We start from the raw sequence: 27,840 nt of genomic DNA on the forward strand, positions 1-27,840 counted from the left end.
AATGGTTCTCAGCATCTTTAAAGATTGAAGAATCTCTGTACATGGGAGGTGCTCTATCCTGGCTATAATATATAATATAAAAACTATAAATTCTGAACAATTTAGAAACCTTCATTTTTAAGACTGTCTGACTGACATGTCTGATAGGGTTAAAGGTAGTTTAGTAGCGTTTTTTCATCCTGGTCTCTATCTGCTGTATCTGTGTGTATGGTCAATTACCACGGGATGTTATTTTAGTTTGTTTCCCAGAACAGAAAACGCAATCTGAAACTAAACATACTTTCAATAGAAGTCACTGGGCAGCTGCTGAATTCTAAGATTATACATGAACGTGAAGTGCTAGCCGGTTGACTCCAGCAGTACAGGTGAGACAGATTGTCAGAGAAAGCTGTTCTCATGACATTTCCTCTAACTTTACAACACTGGAGCAACATAGTAAAAATGTGGTTAGTCCATAAAACCCTTGTCAGTCTAAAAGGCACAGTCTCTTTAATTCCTATCAATAAAAACCTTTTAAGTGAAGTTTGAGGAGAAATAGTTAACACGAAAGCATAGGATATAGGCCCTTTAAGGTTGTTTTGTATTCATAGACCGTGGAAATCCTACACAGATCACTACAGTGGTAACAAATTACCATGAACTCTGGAAAACTAGTTCCATTCACAAATTTATTAAAGTGCTCCAGTGCTCTGGTTCGAATCCCGGATCATGCTGCTTGACATCAGCAGCCGGAGTCAGAGAGGGCACAACTGGCCTTGCTCTCTCAGGGGTGGGTGGACGACACTTCCTCCCAACTCCAAGTGTGCTGTTGGTCACAGGCATCTTATTATTATTTTTCTGGTGTGACCGTTTACTAAAAGAATTCTACATCTGCCCACTGACTTCTATAAGAAGTGAATTTGAATTTGTGTTTTTTATTTTAAAGAATCATGTTGAATTTACTGTTTGTGTTAACTGACTGTACGCTACAGATTCAGCAGACAAAATTAAGTAATTAAGTGTCTGGTCTTCTCTCTTTACTTTCTGCACTGGTGTTTAAATCAGTGAAGCAAAACACTGATTTACACAGTTTGCAAGTCCAGAAACGACTCCAAAAACAAGTCAGATTTGACATTTTATGTCCTGCGTATTGAACACGGATGATTGTGCAAGAAACCCCCTTTTCTGGAGTTTAGCAGTGGAATCTGCTCACACATTAGCTGCCGTTGTTATTTTATCACTTACGCTGTTGTGAAAGACTTTTTTTATGTAATGCTAATACGCTCATGTTCCTCTGTTGCTTCACAGTCTGTGCCTAAACCATTGTGTCGCAGTTTTCTGCCTATAACTGATGAATGGAATAAAAGTAAAGAAAAACATTTAAATGCCAACTATTGACTCCAACATTTTCCATTAAACTCTTCATGGAACATGTGTGTTTACCACAGGGTAAGACAGAGGAAAGTTTCTAAACCCTGTCAGAGTTACTAATACAGGCATGTCACCCAATACTGCATATTTTTTCAAAACACGTTTTACAGTAAAAGGAGTGACCGGACTGAACACCTACTGCCCAATGCAATAAGTTTTTTCTTATAATTTGGATTCTGTGGTTATTTATGCAGAAATGTTTCACCTGATGTTAAAAGTCAAGTAGCAAATCTAAAACGCATTTTTTTATTTATGCTTAATAATAATGGCTGTGTGTAATGGTGTCTCATTGCTTGCATGTGGTTCTGTTCATGTCATCACTTGCCTTAATTAGAACTGTTTTTGGTGTATATTTTGTTTTTGTTTTTTTGGCATCATTATTACCGTAACAGTGCTTTTCTGTGTCATGCTCAGGTACATCATGATATGCATAAATTAAACGTACTTCAGAGCAACATTAGACAATCTGTCTGCTAGCTAGCCAACAGTAGACATGTTTGAATGACTTCTAGATGTTTCTGCCCACAATCTGAACAGCCAGTATGAACGATTACTACTAATCACTGCCACTGACTTAGCCCTGGTTGGTTTGTGTTTCTACTTCTTACACTTGCACAAATGTTTATGCAGATTAAATGGTTGTGAATTACATGGTAGGGTGTAGAACCGCACTCTTGTTCTACACTGACGTTATCTGACTGGACTGTTCACTTCTTACACCCCTAAATAATGACAATGTGTAAGGATAGGGCATTGAGGTAAACAAAAAGTCCAACGTTTGACTTGTATTTGGTGTCTTTGTAGTGTACAGTCGATTAGCTTCGACAGTAAACTTCCCTGAAGTTGAAATCAATGGGCAAGTGAAGGTGCTGACGTTTTTTGTTATTTTCTTAGTTCAGCGAAATGTGTTGCAATTACTGTCCATGCTGATTGATTGTGTACTACAGATACATCAAATAGAGATAAGTTTAAAGTTGCTGAACTAATCCTTTAAAGTCTTGTTTTTGAATTGATGATCTATTTGTGTAATGCTTGCCAGTTGTACAGACTACAGACATCTGTACTTCAGCAATCCCACCATCGTAAAATACATTGAAATGTACAAACATTGTTAATAGTCATGATTTTCTGTCTGATAAAGCTTTCAGTTGCTCTATCTTCTTCAATTTTTGGCAGTGTTGTGAGATGACTAGTTCTGACTCAGTCTGTCTGTTACAGTGCTCTGATTTTTAAAAAATAAAAGTACCTGTTCAAAGAAAACAATGTACAATTTAATGTATTATTTCTCTGAGAGACACACATTTATTTCTCTGTCTCATTCCAAATGAAAGTAAGCCTGGACTAAAGTAAAGAAAATCAATACAACAGATTCAATCTTGAAAAATGAGCCAGAACTAAAGACACTCCAGTACAGTCTATTTCATTAAGGGAGTGAAAATGTCTGCCAACCAGAGTGTGTGAACATAGGCTTTTGTTTAGTTGTCCAGTATTATACAGTATATACAGTACCTATATCAGCATAGACTGCAGAGTTTTGCGCACTGATGCCATCTCCTCCTGCTGCTGTAAGGAAGAAGGAACACGTATCGGCATTGTCACTAAATTCTGCTGTAATGAAATAGTAATTTAACACCCATTTTATCATAAACCTCTCCCCTGCAGCTCCACCTCGCTGATGTTAATGTTTGGGCTTGTCACCCTGTAGCCCAGTCTTAGGAATAACCAACCCTTCAGTATTTACTTCTAAACGCTCCCTCACAGAAAGTTATTACACCAAATTGTTATGAATACTCTGCCTGATGCCGGAGTCTTGAGAAGATTTAATTGGGTAGAGGGATGAAATGCATTGTGTTGTGTGGCCAAAAAACACTCCAAAAAAAATGTTTTTTTTCAGATTTGCTAAATGGGATAGAGGGTCAGGTGGGCTGTGGTCTGTAAGTAAGTTCAGTGTTTCTGATAAAATAGCCAATAAGTGTAGGTGGATAAAATCAACCTAACACTCAGATTGTTTTATTAGATTAAGTCTAACTTCAATTTACTGTGTTCATGAGGATTTTCTTTTGGAGCAGCCCCATCTCCTGGCGTAATTCGCTCACTGCTGTGGTGTTCTGCTCTTCATGGGTGTTCTGCAGCTCTTGCATGCTCTGCGGATTTAAAGCAGGTACTAAAGCAGTCTTTCCAACATCATCCTAAACAAAAAACATTGTGTTGAGTGAGTTTACTTTGACATATTGGTCGACAAGCTGCTTGAGTGTCTTCAGCCTCTGGCCTTGGGAAACTCTCATTTGCTGGAACATCACCTGCTGGTGCTGGAACAAAGACTGAAACCAGACAAGTAGCTGATTAATGTGATTCTGAAGCAGCAGGGCATATGGATGCACTCACTGTTTTATGATGTGTGTAAAGAAATAGAGAATGTAAAATTCTTCACATTTGTGTGCTTTAGGTTGTTTAACAAAACCCCCCATAAAAAGACAATGTGCATAAGTAATACAATGTGCATATAGAATATATATAAATATTTGACCTCACACTGATTTTAATTCATTAGAAAACATTAGACAACAGAATTACTGCTTGAAAAGTTTATAAGTCTAGCACTACTAGAGCATTTTGTTGCCAAAACAATGTGATAAATATTATGAAATTGTCTTTAAATGTTGTAATGTAATAATGTAACCACTAACTGGAGCTAATAATTACACAATATGCTAAGCAGTGTTTACTTTCATGTTTGCATCAGGAAATAGGTAAGTGTCTTTTTTAATATTATTGGAAATTATTTCAGTCAATTTTTAAAAAATATATAATTTTTGATCATCACCTTCAGAACTATGCACTGATAAAAGATGTTAAAATGTGTGAAATGTTAAAATGTACTTTTTATGTAATGTAAACTGTACTCTTTCTATCAAAATCTTTGCACAAAGGTTTTAGAGCGTTTAAATTATGTCAAAAGGCAAAAAATGACAAATGTGGGCATACAAAGTTTTGTTCAGCATTATGATCCTGCCAGCAGAATTGTTAGAGAGATTACCATGAGCTTCTTGTCCTGATCCTTAGTCCTCTGTATGTCTGATTTCCACTGCTGGAACACGGAGATGAACTGGGTCCAGTAATAATCAGACATCTGAGCCCTGTGATACAGCAATAACAGATCAACGAGTAAATCAGTAATCAGTTAAGCAATGCATAGAGACTCTCTGTACATGCAAAATCTATGGACAAAACACTAACGCTCAACGCTACTCCACTGTGTCTATTGGGTTTGTTACCGCTCTTTCTGCTGGGACTTCCACATGTCTTCGATCTTCAGCTGGCTTGTTTTGAGAGCTGAGCTGGTGAAGGACTCAAAACATTTCCTCTTGGCCACAAATGATTTGTTTATATCAGCTGTCAGAAAAAGAGCTCATTAAAACAGTACTCATCCAACTAACAGAACCAAACATTATTTAGACACTGATATAAAAAATAAATCACAGCACCTCCAAAATTGTCCAGCAAATTCTCCATGTTCATAACCTTGCCTCTGCAACCACAAATAAAATTACATTTGCTGAGACAGGTCACAGATAATATTACACTCTATAGTAAAAAGTATCCTGATACCGGCTCCTTCTAACCAAGAGTTTGCTTTTTCTGGGAAGGCTTTACACTTGATTCATTCAGCCCCAAAAGTGTTAGAGCATCAGTGAGGTCGGTTATTGATGTTGGATGATTAGTTTTGTCACTCCAACTCATCCCCAAAGGTATTGGATTGAGCTCCATCACTCCAGAGAACACAGTTCCACAGCTCAATGCCTCTAGCCCACACTCAGCACTGGGCACAGTGACCCTGGGATCATAAGATCATGGCTGCTCCAGAGCATCCTGTTCTATTGGTCAGTGCTTTTCTATACAGATTACATGGCTGTGTGTGAACAACTTGTGTGTTAGACATCTTAAAGCAACTTCTTCTGAAACAACCCAGTAGAAGGGTGGCTGGATACTTTAGGACATGCAATATTATACTGTTAGAGTCTGTCTCTGAATGTAACACCAGTATATTTTGATCAAAACCACTTTAATACCCCTGTGAGATGTCTGTAGATGAGCGACGTTTCCTCCCTTTAAATGAAGCACCTGGACAAAAGCACACACATCTAAGGCCTTTGTAAAATGCAGATCAATGTAACCTGATTCTTAGCCATTTTCATTTTTCAGTACCAGGTTTGTTGGTGTCATTATTGGCACTGACATCCTTTAGAGGCATTGCTGGTGTTTTGCAGCCTCTGTAAAACATAAATGAGAGAATCTGTACTTATTTAGAAGACAAGCCTGTGTAAATAATATAGAAACAAAGCTCTAGCTATATGTAGATATATAAATAAGCTACTCTGAAGGTTGCTACATTGACAGTAAGGTTTAGCTAGTCAGTATTGCAAGCAATGGTTCACTAATTATAGAGTTTGTACAGCTACACAGCCACAACGACTTACACTAGGGCAGAAAGCTAGCTAATATGTTACTGTGCTGCTTATCTAGCTAACTACTCAATAAATACTGCTAGTGCTAGCTACTGTCAGCATTTCAGCTAATGCTAGGACAGAGAAGTAAAGATAGATTTAAACAAAGTTAATTATGCTTTGGGCTAATTTAGATAAGCAAATTAGCTATATATTTTATATTAAAGCCAGTACTGTGGTAGCTATAGGTGCCGTTTCTTCCAGTAGTCAATTTTATAGCTAGGTTAGCACTAGCTAGCTAAGTAGCTCTGGTTAGCCTGTTAGCTAACACTAGTATATAGTTAAAATCAGCCTGCAAATGTGTGGAAGACGATTTAGACAACAAAGTGACAATCCTAAAGAATGTTAAAACTGTTACACTACAATACTAATGAATCCTAATGTATGAGTAACAATTAGCACACAGGCTAACGCTAATGTACTGTAGATAGCCTAGCTACATACATAGATAGTCTGACTGAATGTGAGTAATAATGTTTTAGACGACGGTGGTAAATATGTCCACAATAATTCACCAGAAAACGATTATAAACTCCTAAGTGCTGATTGTGTTTAGTCGACCATTAGCTAGCTAGCTAGTTAGCAAACTGTTAGCCTCGTCCGAAGCCCGCTGGTTCGCTCCATCTTACTGCATCATCAGTACAATCAGCAGTGCGAACTGATTGCTCACACTGCACCGATCCATGCTTATTGTCTTTTTCGTTTATTATATATATATATATATATATATCACTTAATCTGGGTCCTTTTTGAGAATCGATCCTCGCATTAAAATGTCAGTAGTGAGGGCTTTCTTTAAACAGCATACGTGTTTATTAACAATATGTATTTAACATGTATTTATTATTATTTATTAATAATTATAATTATATTAACTTCAGAATGTATTTAATAATAGTTGTATTACTATTACTAACCCCCCCCCACACACACACACTCCCCCGTTTAGACCTGCATTAATTATTTGCTTGCCTTAACTGGTTTATGCTGATCCACTAAACATGCCCTCTTTCTTTCAGTACTCTCTTTCTTTCTTTCTCTCTCTCTATAACGGCATTAGAAACAAAGTGCACATAACTTATTTAATGCTTATGCTTTCACATATACGACTTTTATTTTTACTTAATAACTTAATAAAAATAATGTTGAACAAAATGTGTGTGTATAATATATAGGAGATGTCATACTCTTACACTTATTGAATATCTAAAATATATGAATATGATTTATGGCGCCTATTACTCAGTGTGCCCTCTGCTGATGACTTACATTGATGGTGGTTATAACGGCTGTGTCTCAGTGCGCCCTCTACTCATGATTTACGGTTATAACAGCCTGTGTCCCCCTGCTGGTGGAACCAGGCACCGCAGGGTCAGTGCAGATGACGTAAGCAAGGCGCATGAAGCTGATAGGAAGTGGACTGAGCTCACAGTGAGAGAGAAAGCAGGGTCTGATCTGCCGCTGCTTTTCTTCAGGTGAGGGGGAAATGACCCCGCCAGGCCATACCCCTAGGTGACGTCAGCAGCCCCCCTAAACAGGTGAGCGCGGTGTGGTGTTCTGAGCTGGGTCAGCCGCACTGTGGAGAGTGTGTACGGGGCAGTGTGTTTATGTGGGTTAAACTCGTTCAGAGGGAGAGCTGGTTGGCTGTATGTGCAGATCTGCTCTCAGACTCACTAAAATTCAGTTACAGTAGAATGAAACCGGTTCAGAATCGTGTTTAGACTCTCTAACGGCTCTCAAACAGGTCTGTAGATTTAATTAACAGTAAAAAAAAAAAAAGAAAAGTGCAGTAAACTGAGGGTAAAGTGTTATTTCTGTCACAGGACTCTCATGGGAGTCTAACCAGAGGAAGTGAGAACCTGTGATGCTAAAAGAAAATACGGTGGCTTTCATTTCATCTGAAAAGAGGAAAGCTGTTGATTGGTCGTTTAGACTGGGAGACCTGGGTGCAGAGGCAGCTTCTCAGACTGGACTGGACTTAAAGGTATGGAGTTACAGAGATGATCCACTGCTCTCATGCACAGTGTACAGCGGTCAGTGCTTTATCAGTACTATGAGAATATGTGACTATTTGTATGTATATATAATATATATGGTACAGATGGCTCCCCTTGCTCCCCGGAACAAAGGTGTGCTGTTATCACAAATACCAGCATGGTTAGAGCACTTCTCAACCAATTAGATTGTGAGGTGTGAAGCAACTGTTGTATAAACAGAGCTCATAAAATACAAAGGGAGGGGAATAGTAATATATTTACACTAAATATTCATAACTTAGAGACTTTAAGTTGAGACTTTATCTCGATCCAAGCTGGATTTCTTTACAGCACAGAAACACAAATCAATACTGCTTTAATATTCCAGATTAAATACATTAAAAACACCACTAATAGGTCACTCCTGATTTACTCCTCTAGAAATATCTTTATTTTTGTAATTTTTTTATTTATTTATACCTGTTTTCAAACTGAGTTATTGAATTGAGTTAAAACAAGTGATTTGATAGTTCTTATAACTATTAATAGAAGACGACCCGTGCCGCTGCATTCTGCATAAGTTGCAGGGGCCTGATGGTGCGCAAAGGGAGACCAGCCAGAAGACAGTTGCAGTAGTCAGGTCTTGAAGTGACGAGAGACTGATCGAGCACCTGGGCGGCTTCATTAGAGAGGAAGGGTTGAATTCTCCGGATGTTGTACAGGAGAAATCTGCATGACCGAGTTATGTTTGCTACATGACTTGAGAACGATAACTGATCATCCATGACTACACCAAGGCTTCAAGCTTCTGTAGAAGGAGCGACCAGTGAGTTCTCAAAGGAGATGGCAAGATCGTTTTGAAGTCCAGCAGTTCCCGGGATGTACAGCAGCTTTGTCTTGCTGGGGTTAAGTCTAAGGTGATGAGCCGCCATCCAAGAAGAGACATCAGCGAGACATGCTGAGATGCGGGTAGAAACCATGTGTGTCAGACAGTTTACCAAGAGAGCTAGTGTAGAGTGAGAAAAGAAGAGGACCAAGAACCGAGCCTTGTGGAACACCAGTGGAGAGACTACGAGGACGTGTCCCCCTGCTATGTTACCTGGTATGATGCAAATCATCGCCATGCAGAGCCGGTAATTTCAAGGCCGCCACAGATAGACAGAAGGATCTTGTGGTCCACAGTGTCAAAAGCTGCGGAGAGGTCAAGGAGAATTAGAACCGATGACCGTTTGGCAGCTTTGGCTGCATGGAGCTTATCTGTAACTGCAATGAAAGCAGTTTCAGTAGAGTGTGCTGCTCTGAAGCCAGACAGGTCAGGGTCCTGTAGATTGTTCTGAGTAAGAAAGAGAGACAGTTGGTTGTAGACAGGACGCTTGAGAACACCACGGTTATTGACCTCTGACGTGGATTTTTCAAACCTGCTGATGGTAATGCTGATGCTGGGGTGGATCCACAGTTTAAGCTATTGGCCCATTCTAGCATAACATATTTAACCTATATAAGGTATTAACCGAGTTGAAGATAACATAGTTGACATTTTCCACCACTTTGTACTTCTGTACTTTCCTCAAACTAGATTCTGCACGACACATCTAAAAACAATTTTTTTTTTGTTTTCATGTTATCACTTAAAAAATTAAATGAGAGATTTACTCAATATTGCAATAACACATCTAACATAATTAAGATACTGTTGGTGTGTGCTCAGCCTTTTATACAAAATAATGAGACAAGAACTGTGCCATATCTCACTGCCTTCCTCATGTTTCTCCCCAGAGGAAGTGACATCGCTGAGTGCAGGTCACATGTTTTTTATTAGAGCAATTTTTCTGCGGTTTTAAGTCAGATGTAAGTTGACCAGACAGAACAAAGGGGTTGACATAAAAAATAATTTTAGTCACTGAGAAATTGACAAACTAGGCTCAAATATATATTTTAATAATTTAGTTAAATTTTGTGTATAAATTGTGCCTAAACTCTGAAAGTCACCAGACCAACCAATGTCCTGCCTTCTACAGAACTTCATTAAGCCAGTTCAGATTGTCACAAAGAGGACCTTGTGTCTACCACTCAACCTGAGGACTTGTAACAGTGTGAATTCCTTTAGAAGACTAGCTGAAGTCCACTTGTTCCAGTTCTTTGAATGCTATTCTGATCAATGCTACCCCAATCACCTTACTTTGTTCAACCTAATATGTTAGCCCTGAGCTAATGCTTTAGCCATGAGCTAATACGCTAACTCTGTTGTAATGGCTAATTATGCTTCAGACTGTTTTATACCTACTGCGTGTTTGTTGCGTCCGTTGTAGAAGGGTTCCTGGCCACCATACACACCGCACCTGAAAGATGTTTAATTAAATGCAAAAATACAGTGTAATCTCCTTGTAACGTCACCTAAATATGCAATCCCAAAATTCCTTTACATATAAATACCGGGGTCCTTTATTCCACGTTTGTACTCTGCAGAAGAGAGCAGTTCATTCCAGCCTCAGGCTTCAATAGCTTTGCGCTACAGTGCCACCTCTCAGCCGTGGCATCAAAGCACATGATCGCCAGGGACGGTATGACCTTTTAGCACTGCGGATGGTCCGGCGCTACAGTGCACACTGTGCCGTGTCCACGTCCACAGTTGGTATGAACCAGCCTTAAGAGGTGATGAGGAGTATTTAGAGCTCTGGACCGAACTGGGTTTCATATGGTGTGTGTTCCTACCCGCAGGATCACGTGTATGTGTAAGAGATGTGGTGGTTCCAGGAGGGGATGTGTTTCCTGCCCGTGGCACTGGTTATTTGGACGGCGGCTACGTTTATCTTTGCCTACATCACAGCGGTCAGTCTGGGGCACGTTGACCCGCTCGTCCCGTACATCAGGTGAGAGATAGACTGACAGGTAAACACACACACACTTTATGCATCTTAAACATAACCAATCTGTGTGTGCTGTGTGTTGTGTGTTGCAGTGACACTGGCACTATGGCTCCTGAGAGGTGTGTGTTCGGGATCATGCTGAACGTGTCAGCGTTTCTTGGTATGATCTAGAAGCTTCCACTGTAAAAACAAACCTCCCCTTGCTTTCACTCAGAATGTAAACACATGAACATAACAAGTATTGGATGGAGTTACACTGCTCTACAGCTCAGTGCTGGGGGACTTTATACCCCTCTAGCCCACGCCTGGCATTAGCCTGGCATTAGGCACAGACTGAGGTTCTGACCTCAGTCTCCTATTCTATTGACAGTACTTATTTACAGGTACTAATCAAGCTGTGTGTGCACATTTGCACATCTGTGTCAGCAATGGTTGCAACTTAAAGTGGCTGAATGCATTCATTAGAAGGGGTGTCCACAAACATTTGGACATATGCACATTTTATGGTCAGTTCTTTGGGTTGCTTGGATGATGTTTGTAGAACTGCAGTTTTGGTCAGTGTAAAACATTCACATTTTTTGTACAGCCTTTTCTCTCAAAGGTCCTCCCAAATTTGAAGCACGTGGTCCTGCAGTATCTCCCTGTCTAGCCACCTGTCCTTCAATGTTTAAATAGGATGCTCAGTCCTGCTAAATAAATGTGTTCACATATTGCAATGCTGCCACCACCATGCTTCACTGTGGGGAGGGTGTTTGTTAAGAAATAGGCAGTGTTTGCTTTGGGCCACACATAATCTCATTTTTGTCTCATCTGACCACAACATCTTGTCCTACATTTGATCTGGGTCACTGTGATGCTTTCCGGTAAACTCCAGACGCATTTGCTTTGTTGTTTTTTTTGGGGTTTTTTTTTCCCTTACCAACACACCTAACCACCCCACCCCCATATAGAGCTACATAACCGAGTAAATTCTCTGGTAAGGATGTTCTGGTGTTGGTTTCACCTCCACAAAATGGTAAGGGTAAGGGGAGCGTGTTTTAAATATAGGGTCTTCAACCATATAGGTCATGTCATAATAATAATATCACAATACTGTATGTTTATTGTATCAGATGTTCTAACATAAAGTAAACAAAGATGGCTACCCCATTATTTAATGGAAAATAAGGTGGATTTATAATAGTAGGGTGAACATGCTTTATACATACTTCTGTGTTTGTGTGTTTCCGCAGGTATTGCCACCATGTATGTGCGCTATAAGCAGGTGCAGGCTCTGATCGGTCTGGAACAGAAGCGACTTCACCTGCTGAACACGACTGGCCTTCTGCTGGGCTGCACCAGCTCCTTCGGCATGTGTGTAGTGGCTAACTTTCAGGTAAGACTGCAGTGATCATTTAAACAGCGCTATAATGATCCACACTCTCATCATCACAGACTGATTAATTATAATGCCTTATAATTTTCATTTGATCGGCACTGTCATTTCTGTATGAAAGGCATTAAATTATATATAATATCTTTAGCCATTCACCTTTCACCTGGGCTCAGCGGTTAGAGCGCCGGGATATCGATAACAGGGTTGTGGGTTCGATTCCCGGGCTCGGCAAGCTGCCACTGTTGGGCCCTTGAGCAAGGCCCTTTACCCTCTCTGCTCCCCGGGTGCTGGAGTTGGCTGCCCACCGCTCTGGGTGTGTGTGTGTTCACTGCCCCTAACACGTGTGTGTGTGTGTGTGTGTGTGAGTGTGTGTTCACTACCAGATGGGTTAAATGCGGAGGACACATTTCGCTGTACAGTGTACACTGTACAGTGACAAATACGTGCACCTTTACCTTTATTGAAGCTTCATTACCTTCATCGTCTGTGGTGCCCCCTGGTGTTCATAGTGGGGAAGAACAGAGTAGTCTTGATTTTTTCTGCTTTAGAAAACGACACTGTTCTCTCTGCACCTGGTGGGGGCGATGTTGACATTCGGAGTCGGGGCGCTGTACATCCTGGTCCAGACGGTGCTGTCCTACTTCATGCAGCCGCACGTCCATGGCAAGAAGATGTTCTGGACCCGACTGACCCTCTGCATCTGGACCTTCAGCAGCATCATCAGCAGTATCCTTACCCGCTGCAACTGCACTCAGGCACACACACTCACACACACTCACTATATTTCTAAATGTAGTGTTTGTAGTAACCGGCAGGCTGGGACAGTGCATGTAGGCAAGGAGAAAGAGCACAAAGACCTGTGGGTGGGGTCCAAAGATCTGTGGGTGGGACATAGATATAGCCATGGACATAATTGAATGAGTTGTTAACATATTTATATATATATATATATATATATATATATATATATATATATATATATAGATAAATATATAAATATTTTGGACTCAAAAACAGATGAGTGTGTGTGAGGGGGTGTTAATGCAATTTTCTTGTTTTTTAAATCACTCTTATATGTCAGTGTTGTTCTTTAACTGTGCTGTAGTGTTTGTGTCGTCAGTGATTATGTACAGCAGCCTGTCCGGCGTGGATGTGCCCAAAAAACTGCACTGGGACCCCACTGACACTGTGAGTGTGTGCATATTCATATCCATGTACATGCACTGCTGTATTCCTTTGTGTGTTTATTAATAGTGTACATAAGCATGGTTATAATGTTTTGGTCTTGTGTCTGTGCGTGTTTGTCAGGGCTATGCGGCCCACATGGCCAGTACAGTGTCTGAGTGGTCTCTGGCCTTTTCCTTCGTCAGCTTCTTCCTCACCTACATCCGAGACTTTAAAGTAAGACCACACACACACACACACACACACACACACACACACACACACACACAGTTTTGTTCTTTGTAAGGTAGTCATGTAATTACTGAGTGTGTGTACCTTCTGTCTTTAGAAGATCAACCTGAGAATGGAGGCAGAGCTTCAGAGCAACACCCTGCATGACTCCACCCACCAGAACTATACATACGCTCCCAGGGAGACATCACCACTGCTCGCAGGGTCCATCTAACACACACGCACACAGGCATGGTCCTGCTCTTCTGTCTGAGGACAATTTTCTGGATAGTTTTGAAAACAACAGGGTCTACAGATAAAAGAGGAATTCTGTGGATCCTGGGAATTTTCATCTCACTGAGTGTATTTCTGTATTTGTAATACTTCGAGCAGCTCGCAGATCAGTGTTTATGTTTATTTTTTTAATTACTATTTAAATCGCTGCCCTCAAATTGGGACAATTTCATAATGAACAGAATAGCGGAAATGAGCCAAAATAATTTGTTACATACGTTAAAGGGCTCATATCCTGGAAAACCAAATGCTTACTTTAAAAACATTGTTAAAAATGCTGTTTGCCTCAGAAAACTGCCTGTTTTAGCTCACTGGTTTTGGGATGTCTACAGCAGTATAGCCCCACCTACTCAGCCTACAGCAGTTTAGCTTCTTCCGTTTAGCTTGTAGCAGTTTCCCTCCACCCTATTAGCCTACAGAAGTTTTTCTCCACCCGTTCTACCTACTCAGATTAGCCCCGTCCATTTAGCCTAACAAAGTTTAGCCCCACCCATTCAGTCTACATAATCTTAGCCCCACCCATTCTGCAGCAGTTTGGCTCTGCTCCTTTGCACTATATGAAAGATTCAATCAATCAAGGGCAGCCAATCAGAGCAGAGGTAATTTACATATCAGTCTTAAAGGTGTAGTAACAAACAGTATGTGCAATTCTAAAGAATAAATAGTAATTGGGGATCAGTTTTAAGTGCTAAAATAATTATTAATTAGATACATAGATATATATCACAAATGGAGGTCGGGTACATAAAAAATACAAATACAAAAATACAGGATATGAGCTTTTTAAAGTTAACGTCCTTTTACAAAGCGACCAGTTCAGAGATTTAAGACTGTGTTGACGCTTTGAGGAAAAGGACTCTTGTAAATGAGCCTGAGAAAAACACTTTCAGATTACAGGGTGCTGTTGTTCACACTTAAAAAAAACAAAAAACAGGGATCCTCAAGTGTTCTTAATGCAATGGCGCTACATAGAACCATTTTAAATGCTTATGTAGTTGGTTCCTTGCCTTGTTAAAGGGTTCTTCAGAGTGGTAAAAAAAAATGTTATCAATGGTTCTATATAACGACAAGAAGTCGTCAGAGAGCCCTGTTTGCCTAGACTGCAGATTTACAAACACTCTAAGCTACACAAGTAGTAAACTACCACTAGATCAGGGCTTTTCTACCTGCACAGTTCACTCACCAGATGGCGCTATTAACTAAAGACTGAGCTCACATGGTGGCAACTTATCGCCATCTTTGACTCTATCAGTGTTTTATTTTCTCAATGTTGTTGATAATTATTTTTTTATTTTCCAGATTTGTATTATTAACCCAGTGTATCATCTTTTTAAATACCATGTTAGCGCAGCCTGAGTCTGACTGAATCTGAGCTTCTTTACTGTATCACACACTTATATTATTGTACTGTTTTAATCACACTGATTTTTAAAAATGTAATCCTTATCATTTACTCTAGTTGTGGCTGCTTAAAGAAAAAATAACATGGCTAACGGCGAACAGCTGAACGGTGTAAAACGCGGAGTGGCTATACTCTTTATTAGCCACATCAGTGTTAGCTAGGATTAACGCTACTTCACAGAAACATTTATTTAAACAAAAAGTGACTCAACGTCACTGTTAGATTAGTGCTTATTAATTAATACCAGTTATTACCCATGTTAGCCTGTATTTACAGAATGGCAATGTGAATGAAGGTTTCTGTTAGCTGCTGGTTAGCATCATCAGTACAGTTTAATTTCAGTTTGCTAAAATGTCATAAGATGCCTTGATAGAGTTAAAGATTGACTTAGAGAGATCGAACAGTTTTTATTAAATTTTTTACATTCATCATAAAATTATGTTTTAGGCGTCTCCCACTATATGACCTCTCTTCTAGCATGAACGGAGAAAAGTTATGTAGCTTCATACAGTGGCCCCAAGAGTATTAGGACATTTGTGCCATTCTTGAAAAACTGTATCCAAGGTCAGTCCCCAAGTGGAAACATCATTTCAGATGGTGTTTCACACCAAATCCTAACTGTTTAATTATTGTTAGAATTGAAAAACTAGTGGAGCTCCCCTTTAAATGTGTTATAATGCACCTATACACATTTAATTTAAGTAATTAATGTGTCCCGATACTTTTGGGAACCACTGTATACATGATGTTGTATTGCACATGTATGATGTTGGGTTCAGGACTGTGGAGAGTAAATTAGTAGATGGCTTCGATGATGAACTGGTTTGCACTGGGAGCTGTGGTTCAGTAATTCAGACTCTGATTCATTTCTTCTGTTTTATTTTTGTTAAGAAAACCAAAGTGCATCTCAGTCGTCCATGCTGTCAGCATGAGCGCCACATAAAAACACATATAACAGTCCACAATAAAACATTCAGATTTTCAGATACAGATTCTCTCAGTTCAGAGCTGAAGGATCTCCAGCAAGAGTCACAAAACTGACCAATAAAGCTTTTTTTATATATATAACAAACAGCTTCTTATTTTTCTGCTTAGATGAACAGACAGCAGTCACACACACACACACACACAGGTTTAAAAAAAAAAGTCTCACACAAACACTGTTTATCAGAAATGAAACACACACACAGTTCAGACTACCACCCCCTTTACCCAGCCATTCTTTGCTCGCTCCTTCTTTCTCTTCTCCCGATACTCCACCACTTTCTTATGGAAGAAACCTGAATAAAACACACACAGAGAGACGGTTATGTCACAATCCACTCTTAGACTGAGCAAATTAAATAAATGAAGAACATTAGATTACAGCTAGGCTTAATGTAGTTACACAATACACACCCTTATTTACTAGATTGGTTATAAAAACCAATCAAACAACAGTTTGGTACTAACTACTGCATACCGGGAACACTGCACAAGACCGGTCTGGTGTTTTGGAGCTGTTCTGACCCAGTTGTCTAGCCATCACAGTTTGGCTCTTATCAAAGTGTCTCATATTCTTATGCTTTTGTCCTGTTTAAGCAAATCAACTTCAAGAACTGACTTCGTAGTGGTGTCCAGAAATGCACTGTAAAGATACACTGTAACTGTCCAATAACTGACCATAATACACATACATATACACTAAACGGATGTAAAATACCCATAATCCATTACATTGTTTGGTTTGAAGATTCACAGCTGTCAGCTTCTCTAAGGAAGACTTACAGTTCAGACTGCGAATACTTAGCCCACACAACAAGATTTCAGATCGTTCACTACCTTGTTGAATTCTGTTCCCTGTAATAGTGCCCTATACAGTGATCTGGATTTTCACATGTAGGTGAAGGTGAATAGGGCAGTTTTGGACACAGCTTATGTTTTTCGTAGACGATTTCTATGAAGATTATACAGATGGGTAATGAGAACATACTGTTAGTCTGATTAAAACAGCTTATGAGAGAGTGTGGGGTGGTGTGCTGGTGCGAACCTTCATGGTTGGGCTGTTTCTCCTGTTCCTGAACGAGCAGATCGAACATCTGCGTCTGGACAAACTGTTTAACAAAGGTCCGGCTGCTTTTGGGTTCCACAGCCTTCAGGAAGCTTTTCTTCTGGAACGTCCCGGGCTGTTCACGGTCCCTGGACTTCTTAATGTGATCCGCAAAATGACCCACAGTCTGCACAAAGAAGGTCACAAAGGCTTCGGAGACCACCTGGTTCAGCTCCTCCGTGGCTGCAGGACGGACAGAGAGTGGGAACGTCAGCTCCACTGACGCCACTGCACTTGCATCGTTATCTGCCATTCCCCCCCCCCCACATTTCTCCAGAAGTGAGTAGCTCCCCCTTTCCTTTCCATTTCACATTGCATTATGGGATAATAGTTTCCATCAAAGCCACACTCAAAAGCTGCGTTCCAAAGCCTAGGCAGCATTTCTCAGCCGCTACGCATTAGAAGGTGGTTCCAAAATGAAGGACCCTTCGTATACAGCCCACCTCATCTCCAGCCTAGGCTTCGGAATGCAGCTAAAAACTACATTTAAGTATACTTAACTGACACTTCTCCGTACTGCATACTACATGCTCAAAAACTAGTTAGTATTATTAATAAATATGCAAATTAGCATATAAGTGCATTTCATAAGAACAGTAGTGAAACTCACTGGCGTTGTGTCTTCTCATGCACAGTGCCTGCAGCAGCTCCTCCTGCAGTTTGGTCGGGATCAGTGTGTCCTCATCTCCGATCTACAGCCACAGTAACATCACTAACGTTAAGGCTAATCTTACACAGTTCACCCCATCCACACACCAGCCACTTTCACCACACTAAGCCAGTCAGCAGCTGTGTGAGAGCAATGAAAGAGTGAGAAATGAGCAAAACTAGCTTCTGAAGGCTGGCTAGCTATTACACTAATAACAAACTGTCCTGCAAACAACTGCTAGTTGACCATAGCTAGAGTTAGTGATAATATAGCTGGATAAAGTACACGAAAGCTCCAAAATCCAGCTAAAGACCCTTTTTGGTTGTTTCAGATGATCTTAACTGGTCTTTGATGATCAAGCTGGTCATATATTTGAGTGCAGTTCTTCTAGTTGGTCCACCAAGGTCGTCTAGCTTGGTCCTAATCGATCAACTTAGTCTTGCTGATAATGCTGGTTGACCAGCTTGGTCATGCTAGTAGAACTTGGTGTTGCTGGACATGCTGGTCGGCCAGCTACACCATCAACCTAGTGTAGGTCAAGAACCTACTGGTCAAGAGCAGGCTGAGGACAAGAGGACACGTCCCCTTTTTGGAATGTAAAATATTGTCTGGCCAGAGTTTTTAAACTGTGTAAAATGTCTGGGATTTCACATTGATTTTACGGCTTTACCTGTACCTGTATCTACACCAACCACTGGTCAAGCTCTTTCCGACCACAGCCTAAAAATACTTGTAAATGTAATGTAAATAAAGACCAGATCACATCAGCTGGACTTTACCTGACTTTTTTTATTCATGTATTTATTAATATTAATATAAAAAAAATGATTATGTAAAAAGTTTGTGCCATTTTGCTTTTTTTCCACTTTTTATTTTATTTTAAGACACAAAAGTTGAAATAAAAGGAAATGATTTAACAATATAAGCTATAAAGACCATTAGTTTTAGTAAAATGTTTACGTAACAATGTTCATCAAAATAGCTGCAAGATATTAAACTCTGTCCTGCCCTCACAAACACATACAGTCCTACTTTAAACCCCCAGCTACAACATCCTCACCACAACGTACGCCTGCGTGTCCCAGGTGTCCTCTTTATTAAGACCAAAATGTGTCACCTTAGTCACGAGTTTTGTTTTGTTTTCCTGCAGGCTGACAACTCTAACGCAAGAAGCTAAATAGCTGTTGTGTAAATGAGGAGAATTATTAGGCGTTTACTGTGTTAGAGAAAATGAACACACACACACACACACACACACACACACACACACACACACACACACACACACACACACACACACACACACACCTAAATAAAAGACATGTGGATGTCCTTGGGTGTAGGACATGAGTCAGAAAACTAGAATAGAGGAGTGTGTTTATGTATGCGTGGGTGTATGTGTAGAAGAACGGCACTCACTTTGGCAATGAACTTGCTCCCCGTTCGTCCTGACAGATCGACGATAAGCAGCTGTGGAACACACACACAAAACACAGTCAGAATGTGTGTGTGTGTGTGTGTGTGTGTGTGTGTGTGTGTGTGTGTGTGTGTGTGTGTGTGTGTGTGTGTGTGTGTGTGCGCGCGCACACACATTAGTTAATCTGGTTTACTAATGAGAGTCACTGGACCAGTTTTAGCTGCTGCCCTTCAGTCTAGAAGCTTTTATCCCCAAACGTCAAAAACAAAAACCACAGAGATAAACACATTCTCATAATACCTCTAGCATTAAAGTAGTAGTTATAGATAAACACCAAATTCCCCCACAACTACGAGGTTAATGTAGCCAACAAGTACTGGAGGGGTATACCCCACCAATTAGCATGCCTAAATCATCAGAGACTCTCAACCAAGAAAACTTGGCTTCTCATAGGAGGTGCCAGAATGCAACTGCTGCACCATTTAAGGTGGAACAGAGAGTTTGAGCAAGAAGCCGACCTAAGGCAACAAAATGTGACTGCAGCACCATCTAAGATGGAACAAAGAGTTAAAATGAGCGGCCAAGAACCAGAATATAAAAGCTACACCATTTAAGGGGAAACAGAGTTTGAATACAATGAATGTATTCAAACTCTTGACTCATGAATTAACATGAATTAAAGCATATTATACGATCCAGACTTGAAACTGGTAGCTAATTGTGACCACACACACACACATGCACACGACACACTTGGAGCATGGTACCATACCTACTAAATTATAGGTTTTACACACAGACTTCAGCTTAACTGCTTCAGAAATGTGTGTCATTACAAACCCATCTCTCTCGTTTACACACACTAGCACACACTTACGTCAGTGTGGTCTGTGAGCAGGTGCTGTAAGCTGCTCTGGATGCCCAGCAGATACGGAGTTGGGGCCAGGTAAACATCCAGCAGCACTTTTGGGACAATGGAGATGAAGGTGTGCTGCCATAGGAATGGGTACAGTAGTGCAGCAACAGCATGGAGCACCTGAGATAGAGTACTACACACACACACAGACAGACACAGACACACACAGACAGACACAGACAGACACAGACAGACACAGACAGACACAGACAGACACAGACAGACACAGACAGACAGACAGACAGACAGACAGACAGACAGACAGACAGACACAGACACACAAAATAAGATCACGATCAAAATCTGAATCAGACTGGCTGGAAATCTTTGAGTACCAGATTTAGATGTTTTGATCCAGTTTATTGACAATAGGCCATTCTAATAGAAACAAGTTTAGACCGGTTCTGTTTCAGTCTCACTTAAGTCTGTATAGCCTATAACACCACCCAGATCACCTTTCAGACCTGGACACTCTAATAAGAAGTCAGCCTTAGATGTCAGACTCTGCTGTACCTTTTAAGGTGAAACAGAACCCCCAATGCAGAGTCACCAAATTCTCACTCTGTGATGAAATGATGTCACAGCCATGAGAACCAGTATATAAAAAAAAGTGTGTTCTCCTGCTCTAGCACATTTAACCCAGTTTATAAAAGGGATTTATAAAATCTGATTAACTGAGCTAGAGCTCCTATTGGCTGATGGGTACTAGCTAGAGCTCCAATTGGCCAATGTGTACAAGTTAGAGCTCCAATTTGCTGATATATGTACCTGGTAGAGCTTCGATTGGCCAAGGTGTTCCAACTAGGGCTCAGATCATACTGGCAGCTAGAGTTCAAATTGACCTATGTGCACTTGACGGAGCTCAAACTGGCCAGCACATTCCAGCAGCATTGTGATTGGCTGAAGTGTGTACCTGAGTTCCTCTGCGATGAAGATAATTCGTCGCTCCAGCACTGTGGCAGCGAACACCTGCAGAACCTCCTCATCCGTCAGGCAGCGGAACAGCGTGCGGAAATCTACGTGTTCCAGCCAGGAGTCCAGTGGCCGCGTCAGACTAATTATCTACAGCACACAGAGACAGAAAGGCTAAGGTTAACCGGTAAAGTTCTATAAAGAACCCTTACAGAAGCTATAATTTTAAAAAGCATATCTCCATCACCATTACTGCTCCACAGTCCTCACACAGATTCTATGCACAGCGAGTGTGTGGGTACCTCTTTTCCTGACTCTGGAATGAAGCTTGTGATGTTTACAGTGTTTCCTGGTGCGGGAAACGGCGCCTCCCTCAGGCTCTGCATAAAGGGGTAGATCATTGCCCTGGAGATCTGTCTCCTCTTCTCCACCTCATCAAAGATCTACAGAACAAACCAAAAGACAGAGATCTACAGAAAGGATCACCACCCCCAATCTGCTTCATGTCTCAGTTTGAGATTCACCATTACATTAAAAACAATAGTGTGACGCAGACTGCCGCGTGTGAAAGTCTGAGTTTTTGAAAAGCTGATGGAACATCTTGAGCTGTTTGGGTAAACTGAGTCAAAACATGCCATGTCTAATCTCATCAGAGAGAGAGCGCGAGAGAAAGTTCAATGTGAAACTGTCGTGTTCTTTCGAGTGAAGAAACGGGCCAGTGTTATAAGGCTGAGTCAGCCCAGTTCTCTTTTCGACCCTTTATTACTCCACACTGTGAACCATCAGATCTGCATTCTCTGAAAAAAAAATCTCTGCACAGAGACGATTTACAAAGGGTCAAGCAAGCATCACACTCACTCTTCACCAGTTAAGATGATCACAAACATTTGGACATGTGGGGTATTTTCATGTTGGACACCCCTTTTAATGAATGCATTCAGCTATTTAAAGTTACACCCATTGCTGACACAGATGTGAAAATGCACACACAACTTGTCTAGTCCCTGTAGAGCAGTACTGCCAATAGAATTGCCAAATGACTCTCTGGGGCAGATAAACATGACCTTTTGGCATCATGCCAGGCATGTTTTCTGGAATGATTGTGCTCCAACCCAAACCTTTGGCATGGTCGGGAAGTTGGAAATGAGGATCATCCAACATCCTGACCTCACTAACATGCTGAATGCGAGCAAATCCTTAGAGCAATGCTCCAACATCTAGCAGAAAGCCTTCCCTGGACTTTAGATACAGTTACTCCTAGAAAAGTAGTATCATCTTTTCTTAAACCCCTAGATTTCAGGAGAAACAATGACTGAGCAGGTGTGCCAATACTTTTGTGGATCACAATGTGGCAGTGTGAATAGTTTGGGTAGCTCATTGTGAGTGTGTGTGTGTAGTAATTAAATTCTTTGCTTTACCTTGGAGAAGAGGCCAAAGCAGGCCAGCCTGCTGATTATGCAGTACGCCTCAGGGGGGCGTGCGCCTTTACCATTTGGCTGAAACAAGAAACAGGTCAGTAATTAAATTCATACCCACAAATCTAGTAAAGATTACTGAACACTTATACACAGTTTGAGGAGAATGTGTGATGATTAACATACAGTTAGAAGCATGTAAATTGATCACTGGCCAATAGTTTTTCTCCTTACATTAGCCTAACATTGGTTGTGCAAACATGGTGGTTATGGTATCTCAGGTGATTGCTATGGTGTAGCTAAGTAGATAGGATATGACAGGAGCCTGCTATAGTCTTAGTCAAGCCAACTTAAATTTAGTAAGTGCTGATAAAGGAAACTGTAGAGGAGTAAATGCGTTGTTTACCAGCAGGCGTCTGCAGTAGCCGTTTCTCCTGCTCCCATCAATCTCAGTCAGAACAAATGAAAACGTTTCACTGCAGGACAACAAAACACTCAACTCAGACATACGGAGAAAGATTTTTCACGAAGACCCACACGTACGTTATGATGTGAAGACAGAATCCTAATGGGAATCATAATCAGAGTCAGAATCCGAACCAACTCTGAAGTGATGCCCAGCTCAACGCCGAACACTTTGAATACGAAACAGCAGAAGTGAATCAGAAACCTGAGTCTGTTTGATCTGCTCTGTCTGTAAAGTGTGTGATCGAAACCATGCAGATAGCCTGGTGAGAGGTCAGCAACAGTATCAGTGTGAGGAGAAGAGAAACGGTTAAGGCTTCAGGAGGTTCAGGAGGGAAGAAAACAGCACTGGGTTGCTTTGGAGCAGCACCAGGTACACACTCATGCAACCGCAACGCAAAATATCATCCTCAGAGTGTGTGTCCGTGTGTGGTACCTGTGGTATTCTGTGAGGGGGGCCCAGTTGACCCCCTCCGGAAAGCAGAAGAGTGTGATGGCTTTCAGGCACTTCTCCTCCTCCTCCTTCTGGAATCTGCTGGTGGCTTTGGGGAACTGATAGCTGATGTGGGGTTCGTAGCCTTCATCCGCCCTCTTTTTCAGACTCACCACCACCAGGTGCTCAAAGAAGAACGTCTGGCCAGGTTTGTGTGTCCTGTTGGGGTGTGCAGGAGGTCTGGGCGGGGGCGCTGACTGGGGGGTTAATACTTTCTTCTCACCTTCTAAAAGCACACAGACATCATCCTTGATCACAGATCAGCCCAGATTGTCAAGTTTACACACTGAAAAGCACTTTTACATTCACAACTAACTTGCCCCAGACAGACGCGGCTGTGATTCTGATCACATGACCTGTCTGTGGTGTTTACAGTGCAGTGCTGAGTCAGGCTGTGTATTTACTGTGACCATAAAGCAGAGCAACACAGGTACAAGACAAGGGCCTTTATTCAAGCACAATGCACCCTTTATAGCGCACACACAAACACACAGCAGGAAGTGCAACCATGCAGACAATACCATCAGTCTATGTGAGACGCACGTTTGTGTGAGAGATGCACATTTGTTTTCAATGAATGTGAGATCTGTGTGTGTACGGTAGGATTTGGATTCGGTTCAGCTGGGCTCCAGCACAGCTCGGCCTGGTTCAGCTGAGCTTTAATAGAGTACGGCAGCGTTCCGGCACAAAGCTCAACCTGCTTTAGCGGTGCTGTATTAGGGTTCAGCACTGCTCTGCACAGATTCAAACTAACAAGTCAAACTAAGCTGAGTGGAACACAGACCAGGCTTCTCTTCTGTGTGTGTGTGTGAGACTTACTGTCTTTGTGGAGTTTCTCCTGCAGGGAGGAGAACATAGAGCTGATCTTCTTCATCGGCCCGGGATCAACATCAGTCTGACCAGACATCTCACACACCCCTAGAGAGAGAAAGAAAGAAAGAAAGAAAGAAAAAGAGAAAGTGCTGGAGTATAAAACCGCAAGCTTGTCCCACTCGCCTTGAACATAGAACAGGTCAGAACCGCCCCCGGTGTTCCTGGCGCTCCGCTGCTGGGAAGTGTGGAATTTCATGGAAAGCTGCTCAGAGTGTGTTTGTGAGATTGTGACGATGCAGGAGGGGAAACTGCGGGACTTTTTAATCTGTGCTGTATTAGGGGGGTAGAAGGTTCTCAGTCAGGATGTCAGCTTGACCCCTTCATCAGAAGGGGCCAATAAAGGAGTGATTGTGAAAGCAGCAAGGAAATCCTGAGAGTGCCGAACTGGACTTCCCCATCAATGAACACTCAGTAAACTGTTTCCAGTAAAGCAGTGTGTTAATGAGGCGAGGTATACTCCGCTGGAGTTCAGTGTCTAATTCACCAGCAATGCCACAGCCATTCGCAAGCATGAGCTAATGGGTAATGGAAGCAGTTAACTGCATGCCAAAAATCCCCACACTTAAAGATTAAAAAGGCATCCTGACTGAATTTTCTACTCTCTCTTATTTGATATTTTGGTTTTCATATGATTTGATATTAGGCTAAACTACACTGTTCCTCAAAGGTTCTTTCACAAACACAATGGTTCTATAAATAACTGACAACTCAAGAAACCATTGAGGCGCTTTGAGTTGTGGTTCTTTGCCTGGTAAAGCGTTCCTTGGATTGGTGGAAAACCTTTTGTGGATAGCTCTATATAGCACTAGAAAGGGTTCCACTGTTGTTACAAGAAAAGGAACCCATCTCCAGCACCCTGGAACCCTGTGTTCCTTTAAGCTATTTGACTAATCTTAAAGTTCTGTTTAAATTCAAGGTGGAATTTCTACAGTATCAGCAACACCTACGTCATTTTCCACAGGTTAGCGCGCGCACACTCTGCATGTGACTGAGCCTGTCCTGCCAGCCAGGTGAACTTCTGCCTCCATGATCTCACAGTCCCATGACGGGTAACAAACCACCTGAGAGTCATTTTTGCTTTCAATATTTTGTGACTTTAAAAGGTGAGAATATCAGAACTGATCAATTTGACATTGTTGTATGTGCTTTAACTGTACTCATAAAGGGGAACTCTGCCAACTTCCCAAAATTCTCTCTTCATACCTCAGTGTTTGAGGTGAACACAGAGTGGGTTCGGTGTGAAACAGTGGTTCGTCAAAAAGAAACTTACAGACTACTTGCTTTACAGTCGTTGTGAATGGAACCAGGTGTTGGTTGTCATGACAACAACACAAATACAGTCATTCAATTACCTATCCAAACCCACCAGTGAACCTACATGTGTCTTGTGAGTTTTATATGGGATGGTGAGTGTGGTAAAACTCTCACCGTGGCGGTAAAACGGTGTCAAATCGGAACAAATACCTTTTCTTTGGAGACCACTTTTTTGTTGTAGGACGCCCTGCATGTATCCCTCCACTATATTAATGTGTGATTTTAAGAACACGTTTCAGACCCAAAGTCTCCTCAAAACTATAGTAAACCAGTGTGTCAGGCATCAGGCAGTGTATCCAGACCCAGAACGTTGTGTGGGAAAGGTTCAGACTATGGGTTCCTTTCATCACCCCTGAACAATCCTGACTATTTATGTTGACTATTTACAAATGACTTTGCTGATATCACACCCTGTTAATTATGCAGGCATTTTGAACATTTGGTGCACTTCCCCCTTAAATCTTCCTTTTAACTCTGTATTTTGAGCACAACAACAACAACAACAACACCCATTAACAGCAAAAACACTGTTTAAATCTTGAACTGAACACTCTCCAGGTAGTTTATTTAGTATGGCAAGGGGGAAACACTACGGATTGCTACTGTTTTATGTTATACCTTCCTTAAACAACAGAACAATATTTTTTTTTATTTTACTGATTACTTTTACTGATATTATTTTTTGTAAAATCACATTTTATACATTTCAAACCTTCCAAAACATTCTTTAGATGTGTACTGAGGTGAATAAAGAGCATTTACCCGTTCAGAGACTGAGTTCACTGAACTTTACCATTAACAAACATGACTGGACCAGCATGAGACAGCAGAGGACAAAGCAAGGTTTCCATTATTAGAGTAAATGATGAATCATCACCCCTGATTTCAACACAAATGGACTGAATAATTGCTCGTAGTTTTTAGGGAGAAACGTGGGAGGATTAAGTGCAGAGTTTACAGACATCCAGCAACGTTTCCAGTAAGAGATCCAAAGAGAAACCAGATTCAGCTTTACAAACACCTTCTGCTTAATTCGACGCTTCTCTACGGCTCAACAACTGCCATTTCACCCTACAGCTCTGCGATATTAATATATCATCTTAATTTAAACACAAAAAGAGCTTAATAAAGCCGTTTTACTCACTTTCTGTACAACTCTTCTTCTGCTCAGAATCACACACACACTCCCTCTCTCTCCCTCTCAGCTTCTTCACTAACACACTCACAGCCCAGCTGACATTACCCCGCCCCCAATCCATAGCCACGCTGTATAAATAGGCCCCGCCTCCTCTCCATGGAAACGGCGCATAATTGATCCACGCGGGTTTAAAGCACGTTTGTTTCATTAAATCAAAGGTTACCTGACGACACGTGTCACCTGTTGAGAGAAGAGAAATAGGTGACGTGGTTTACTCAGAGAAAAGAGGGCACTGTGAGTCCGGTGTCTTCAGACTGAACTCTTCTGCTGCTGCTCTCTCCTCTAGCTTGAGCTGCTGCCAGCATCAGATTTAAAACACTGGAACAGCTCCTCCATACTTGATGGCAATGGTTAAAACCCAATCTGTACCAAGGGCCCTTGAGCTTCCAGTACAGCTCAACATCCTTCCAATTGCACAGAAGACAAGCACCCAGGCCTTTTCTGTGTGTGTGTGTGTGTGTGTGTATTCATTAGAAGGGGTGTCCAAAAACATTTGGATATATGGTATATCCATAGAAATTTTGTTTTACAGTTTTTATGCTTTAAACTGACAAGCTGGTGCCATAATCAGTGAACAATTCTTTATGTAAACATCACTTAATAAGAAATCAGCAGCCATAGAACTTAAAAATTAAATTAATAAATGATCAATATGATTAATAATAAAAATAATATAACAGTAATTATTATAGCAAGGAAGACCTTTTATTAAGTAGGTTTCTACATTATAAATGATATATATGATACATATATACACTTTACATATATGTGATACATATATGATACATCATATACTAAGTACACATTTCTGTTTGTTTGTTGGAGGGGGAAATGCATACACATGCCACAGGTCAGTTTCTTGCTATTAAAGATAC

At 41.1% G+C, this 27,840-nt stretch overlaps 3 protein-coding genes across 4 annotated transcripts; 1 reads left to right on the forward strand and 2 right to left on the reverse strand.

The window, feature by feature from the left end:
- Positions 1 to 2,919: 2,919 nt before the first annotated feature.
- On the reverse strand, positions 2,920 to 5,662 carry LOC140543246 (synaptonemal complex protein 3-like). The gene is made up of 8 exons (XM_072666304.1): positions 5,617 to 5,662; positions 5,481 to 5,532; positions 4,896 to 4,939; positions 4,686 to 4,803; positions 4,448 to 4,547; positions 3,633 to 3,731; positions 3,450 to 3,554; positions 2,920 to 2,973 (listed from the first exon to the last, which is right to left on the reverse strand). The coding sequence occupies exons 1-8, from the start codon at positions 5,660 to 5,662 to the stop codon at positions 2,920 to 2,922; spliced, it is 618 nt and encodes a 205-aa protein (XP_072522405.1).
- A 1,662-nt stretch (positions 5,663 to 7,324) lies between these two features.
- Positions 7,325 to 16,296, forward strand: dram2b (DNA-damage regulated autophagy modulator 2b). 2 transcript variants are annotated; one of them, XM_072665945.1, is made up of 9 exons: positions 7,325 to 7,453; positions 7,739 to 7,899; positions 10,610 to 10,761; positions 10,851 to 10,918; positions 11,991 to 12,133; positions 12,682 to 12,859; positions 13,239 to 13,321; positions 13,442 to 13,534; positions 13,647 to 16,296. In XM_072665945.1, exons 3-9 carry the CDS (start codon positions 10,631 to 10,633, stop codon positions 13,761 to 13,763), a joined length of 813 nt encoding a protein of 270 aa, XP_072522046.1. In that variant the 5' UTR covers positions 7,325 to 7,453; positions 7,739 to 7,899; positions 10,610 to 10,630; the 3' UTR covers positions 13,764 to 16,296. The 2 variants fall into 2 exon arrangements, with proteins under 2 accessions (XP_072522046.1, XP_072522047.1); XM_072665946.1 differs by lacking the exon at positions 7,739 to 7,899.
- On the reverse strand, positions 16,087 to 26,975 carry dennd2db (DENN/MADD domain containing 2Db). Its single transcript, XM_072665944.1, has 12 exons — positions 26,912 to 26,975; positions 24,400 to 24,498; positions 23,524 to 23,806; positions 23,029 to 23,098; positions 22,626 to 22,703; positions 21,510 to 21,650; positions 21,209 to 21,357; positions 20,257 to 20,428; positions 19,382 to 19,432; positions 17,924 to 18,005; positions 17,254 to 17,496; positions 16,087 to 16,504 (listed from the first exon to the last, which is right to left on the reverse strand). Exons 2-12 carry the CDS (start codon positions 24,485 to 24,487, stop codon positions 16,416 to 16,418), a joined length of 1,446 nt encoding a protein of 481 aa, XP_072522045.1. The 5' UTR covers positions 24,488 to 24,498; positions 26,912 to 26,975; the 3' UTR covers positions 16,087 to 16,415.
- Between the last annotated feature and the right edge of the window lie 865 nt (positions 26,976 to 27,840).

This window comes from Salminus brasiliensis, chromosome 21 (genome assembly GCF_030463535.1).
Source record: "Salminus brasiliensis chromosome 21, fSalBra1.hap2, whole genome shotgun sequence".
Classification (NCBI taxonomy): Eukaryota; Metazoa; Chordata; class Actinopteri; order Characiformes; family Bryconidae; genus Salminus; species Salminus brasiliensis.

Bases quoted from the DNA above. Each gene is read 5' to 3' on its own strand.
- LOC140543246 (XM_072666304.1), bottom strand. From the start codon at position 5,662: ATGCCTCTAAAGGATGTCAGTGCCAATAATGACACCAACAAACCTG. The intron at 4,548-4,685 runs GTAACAAACCCA...GCTGTATCACAG, and splicing joins AAGTCCCAGCAGAAAGAGCG to GGCTCAGATGTCTGATTATT. The intron at 2,974-3,449 runs GTAAATTGAAGT...TCTTCCTTACAG, and splicing joins AGAAAATCCTCATGAACACA to CAGCAGGAGGAGATGGCATC.
- dram2b (XM_072665945.1), top strand. From the start codon at position 10,631: ATGTGGTGGTTCCAGGAGGGGATGTGTTTCCTGCCCGTGGCACTGGTT. The intron at 12,134-12,681 runs GTAAGACTGCAG...TTTCTGCTTTAG, and splicing joins GTGTAGTGGCTAACTTTCAG to AAAACGACACTGTTCTCTCT. The intron at 13,535-13,646 runs GTAAGACCACAC...TTCTGTCTTTAG, and splicing joins CCTACATCCGAGACTTTAAA to AAGATCAACCTGAGAATGGA.
- dennd2db (XM_072665944.1), bottom strand. From the start codon at position 24,487: ATGTCTGGTCAGACTGATGTTGATCCCGGGCCGATGAAGAAGATCAGC. The intron at 22,704-23,028 runs GTAAACAACGCA...TTCTTGTTTCAG, and splicing joins GCTACTGCAGACGCCTGCTG to CCAAATGGTAAAGGCGCACG. The intron at 20,429-21,208 runs GTACACACTTCA...GTGTGTGTGTAG, and splicing joins TTCATCGCAGAGGAACTCAG to TACTCTATCTCAGGTGCTCC.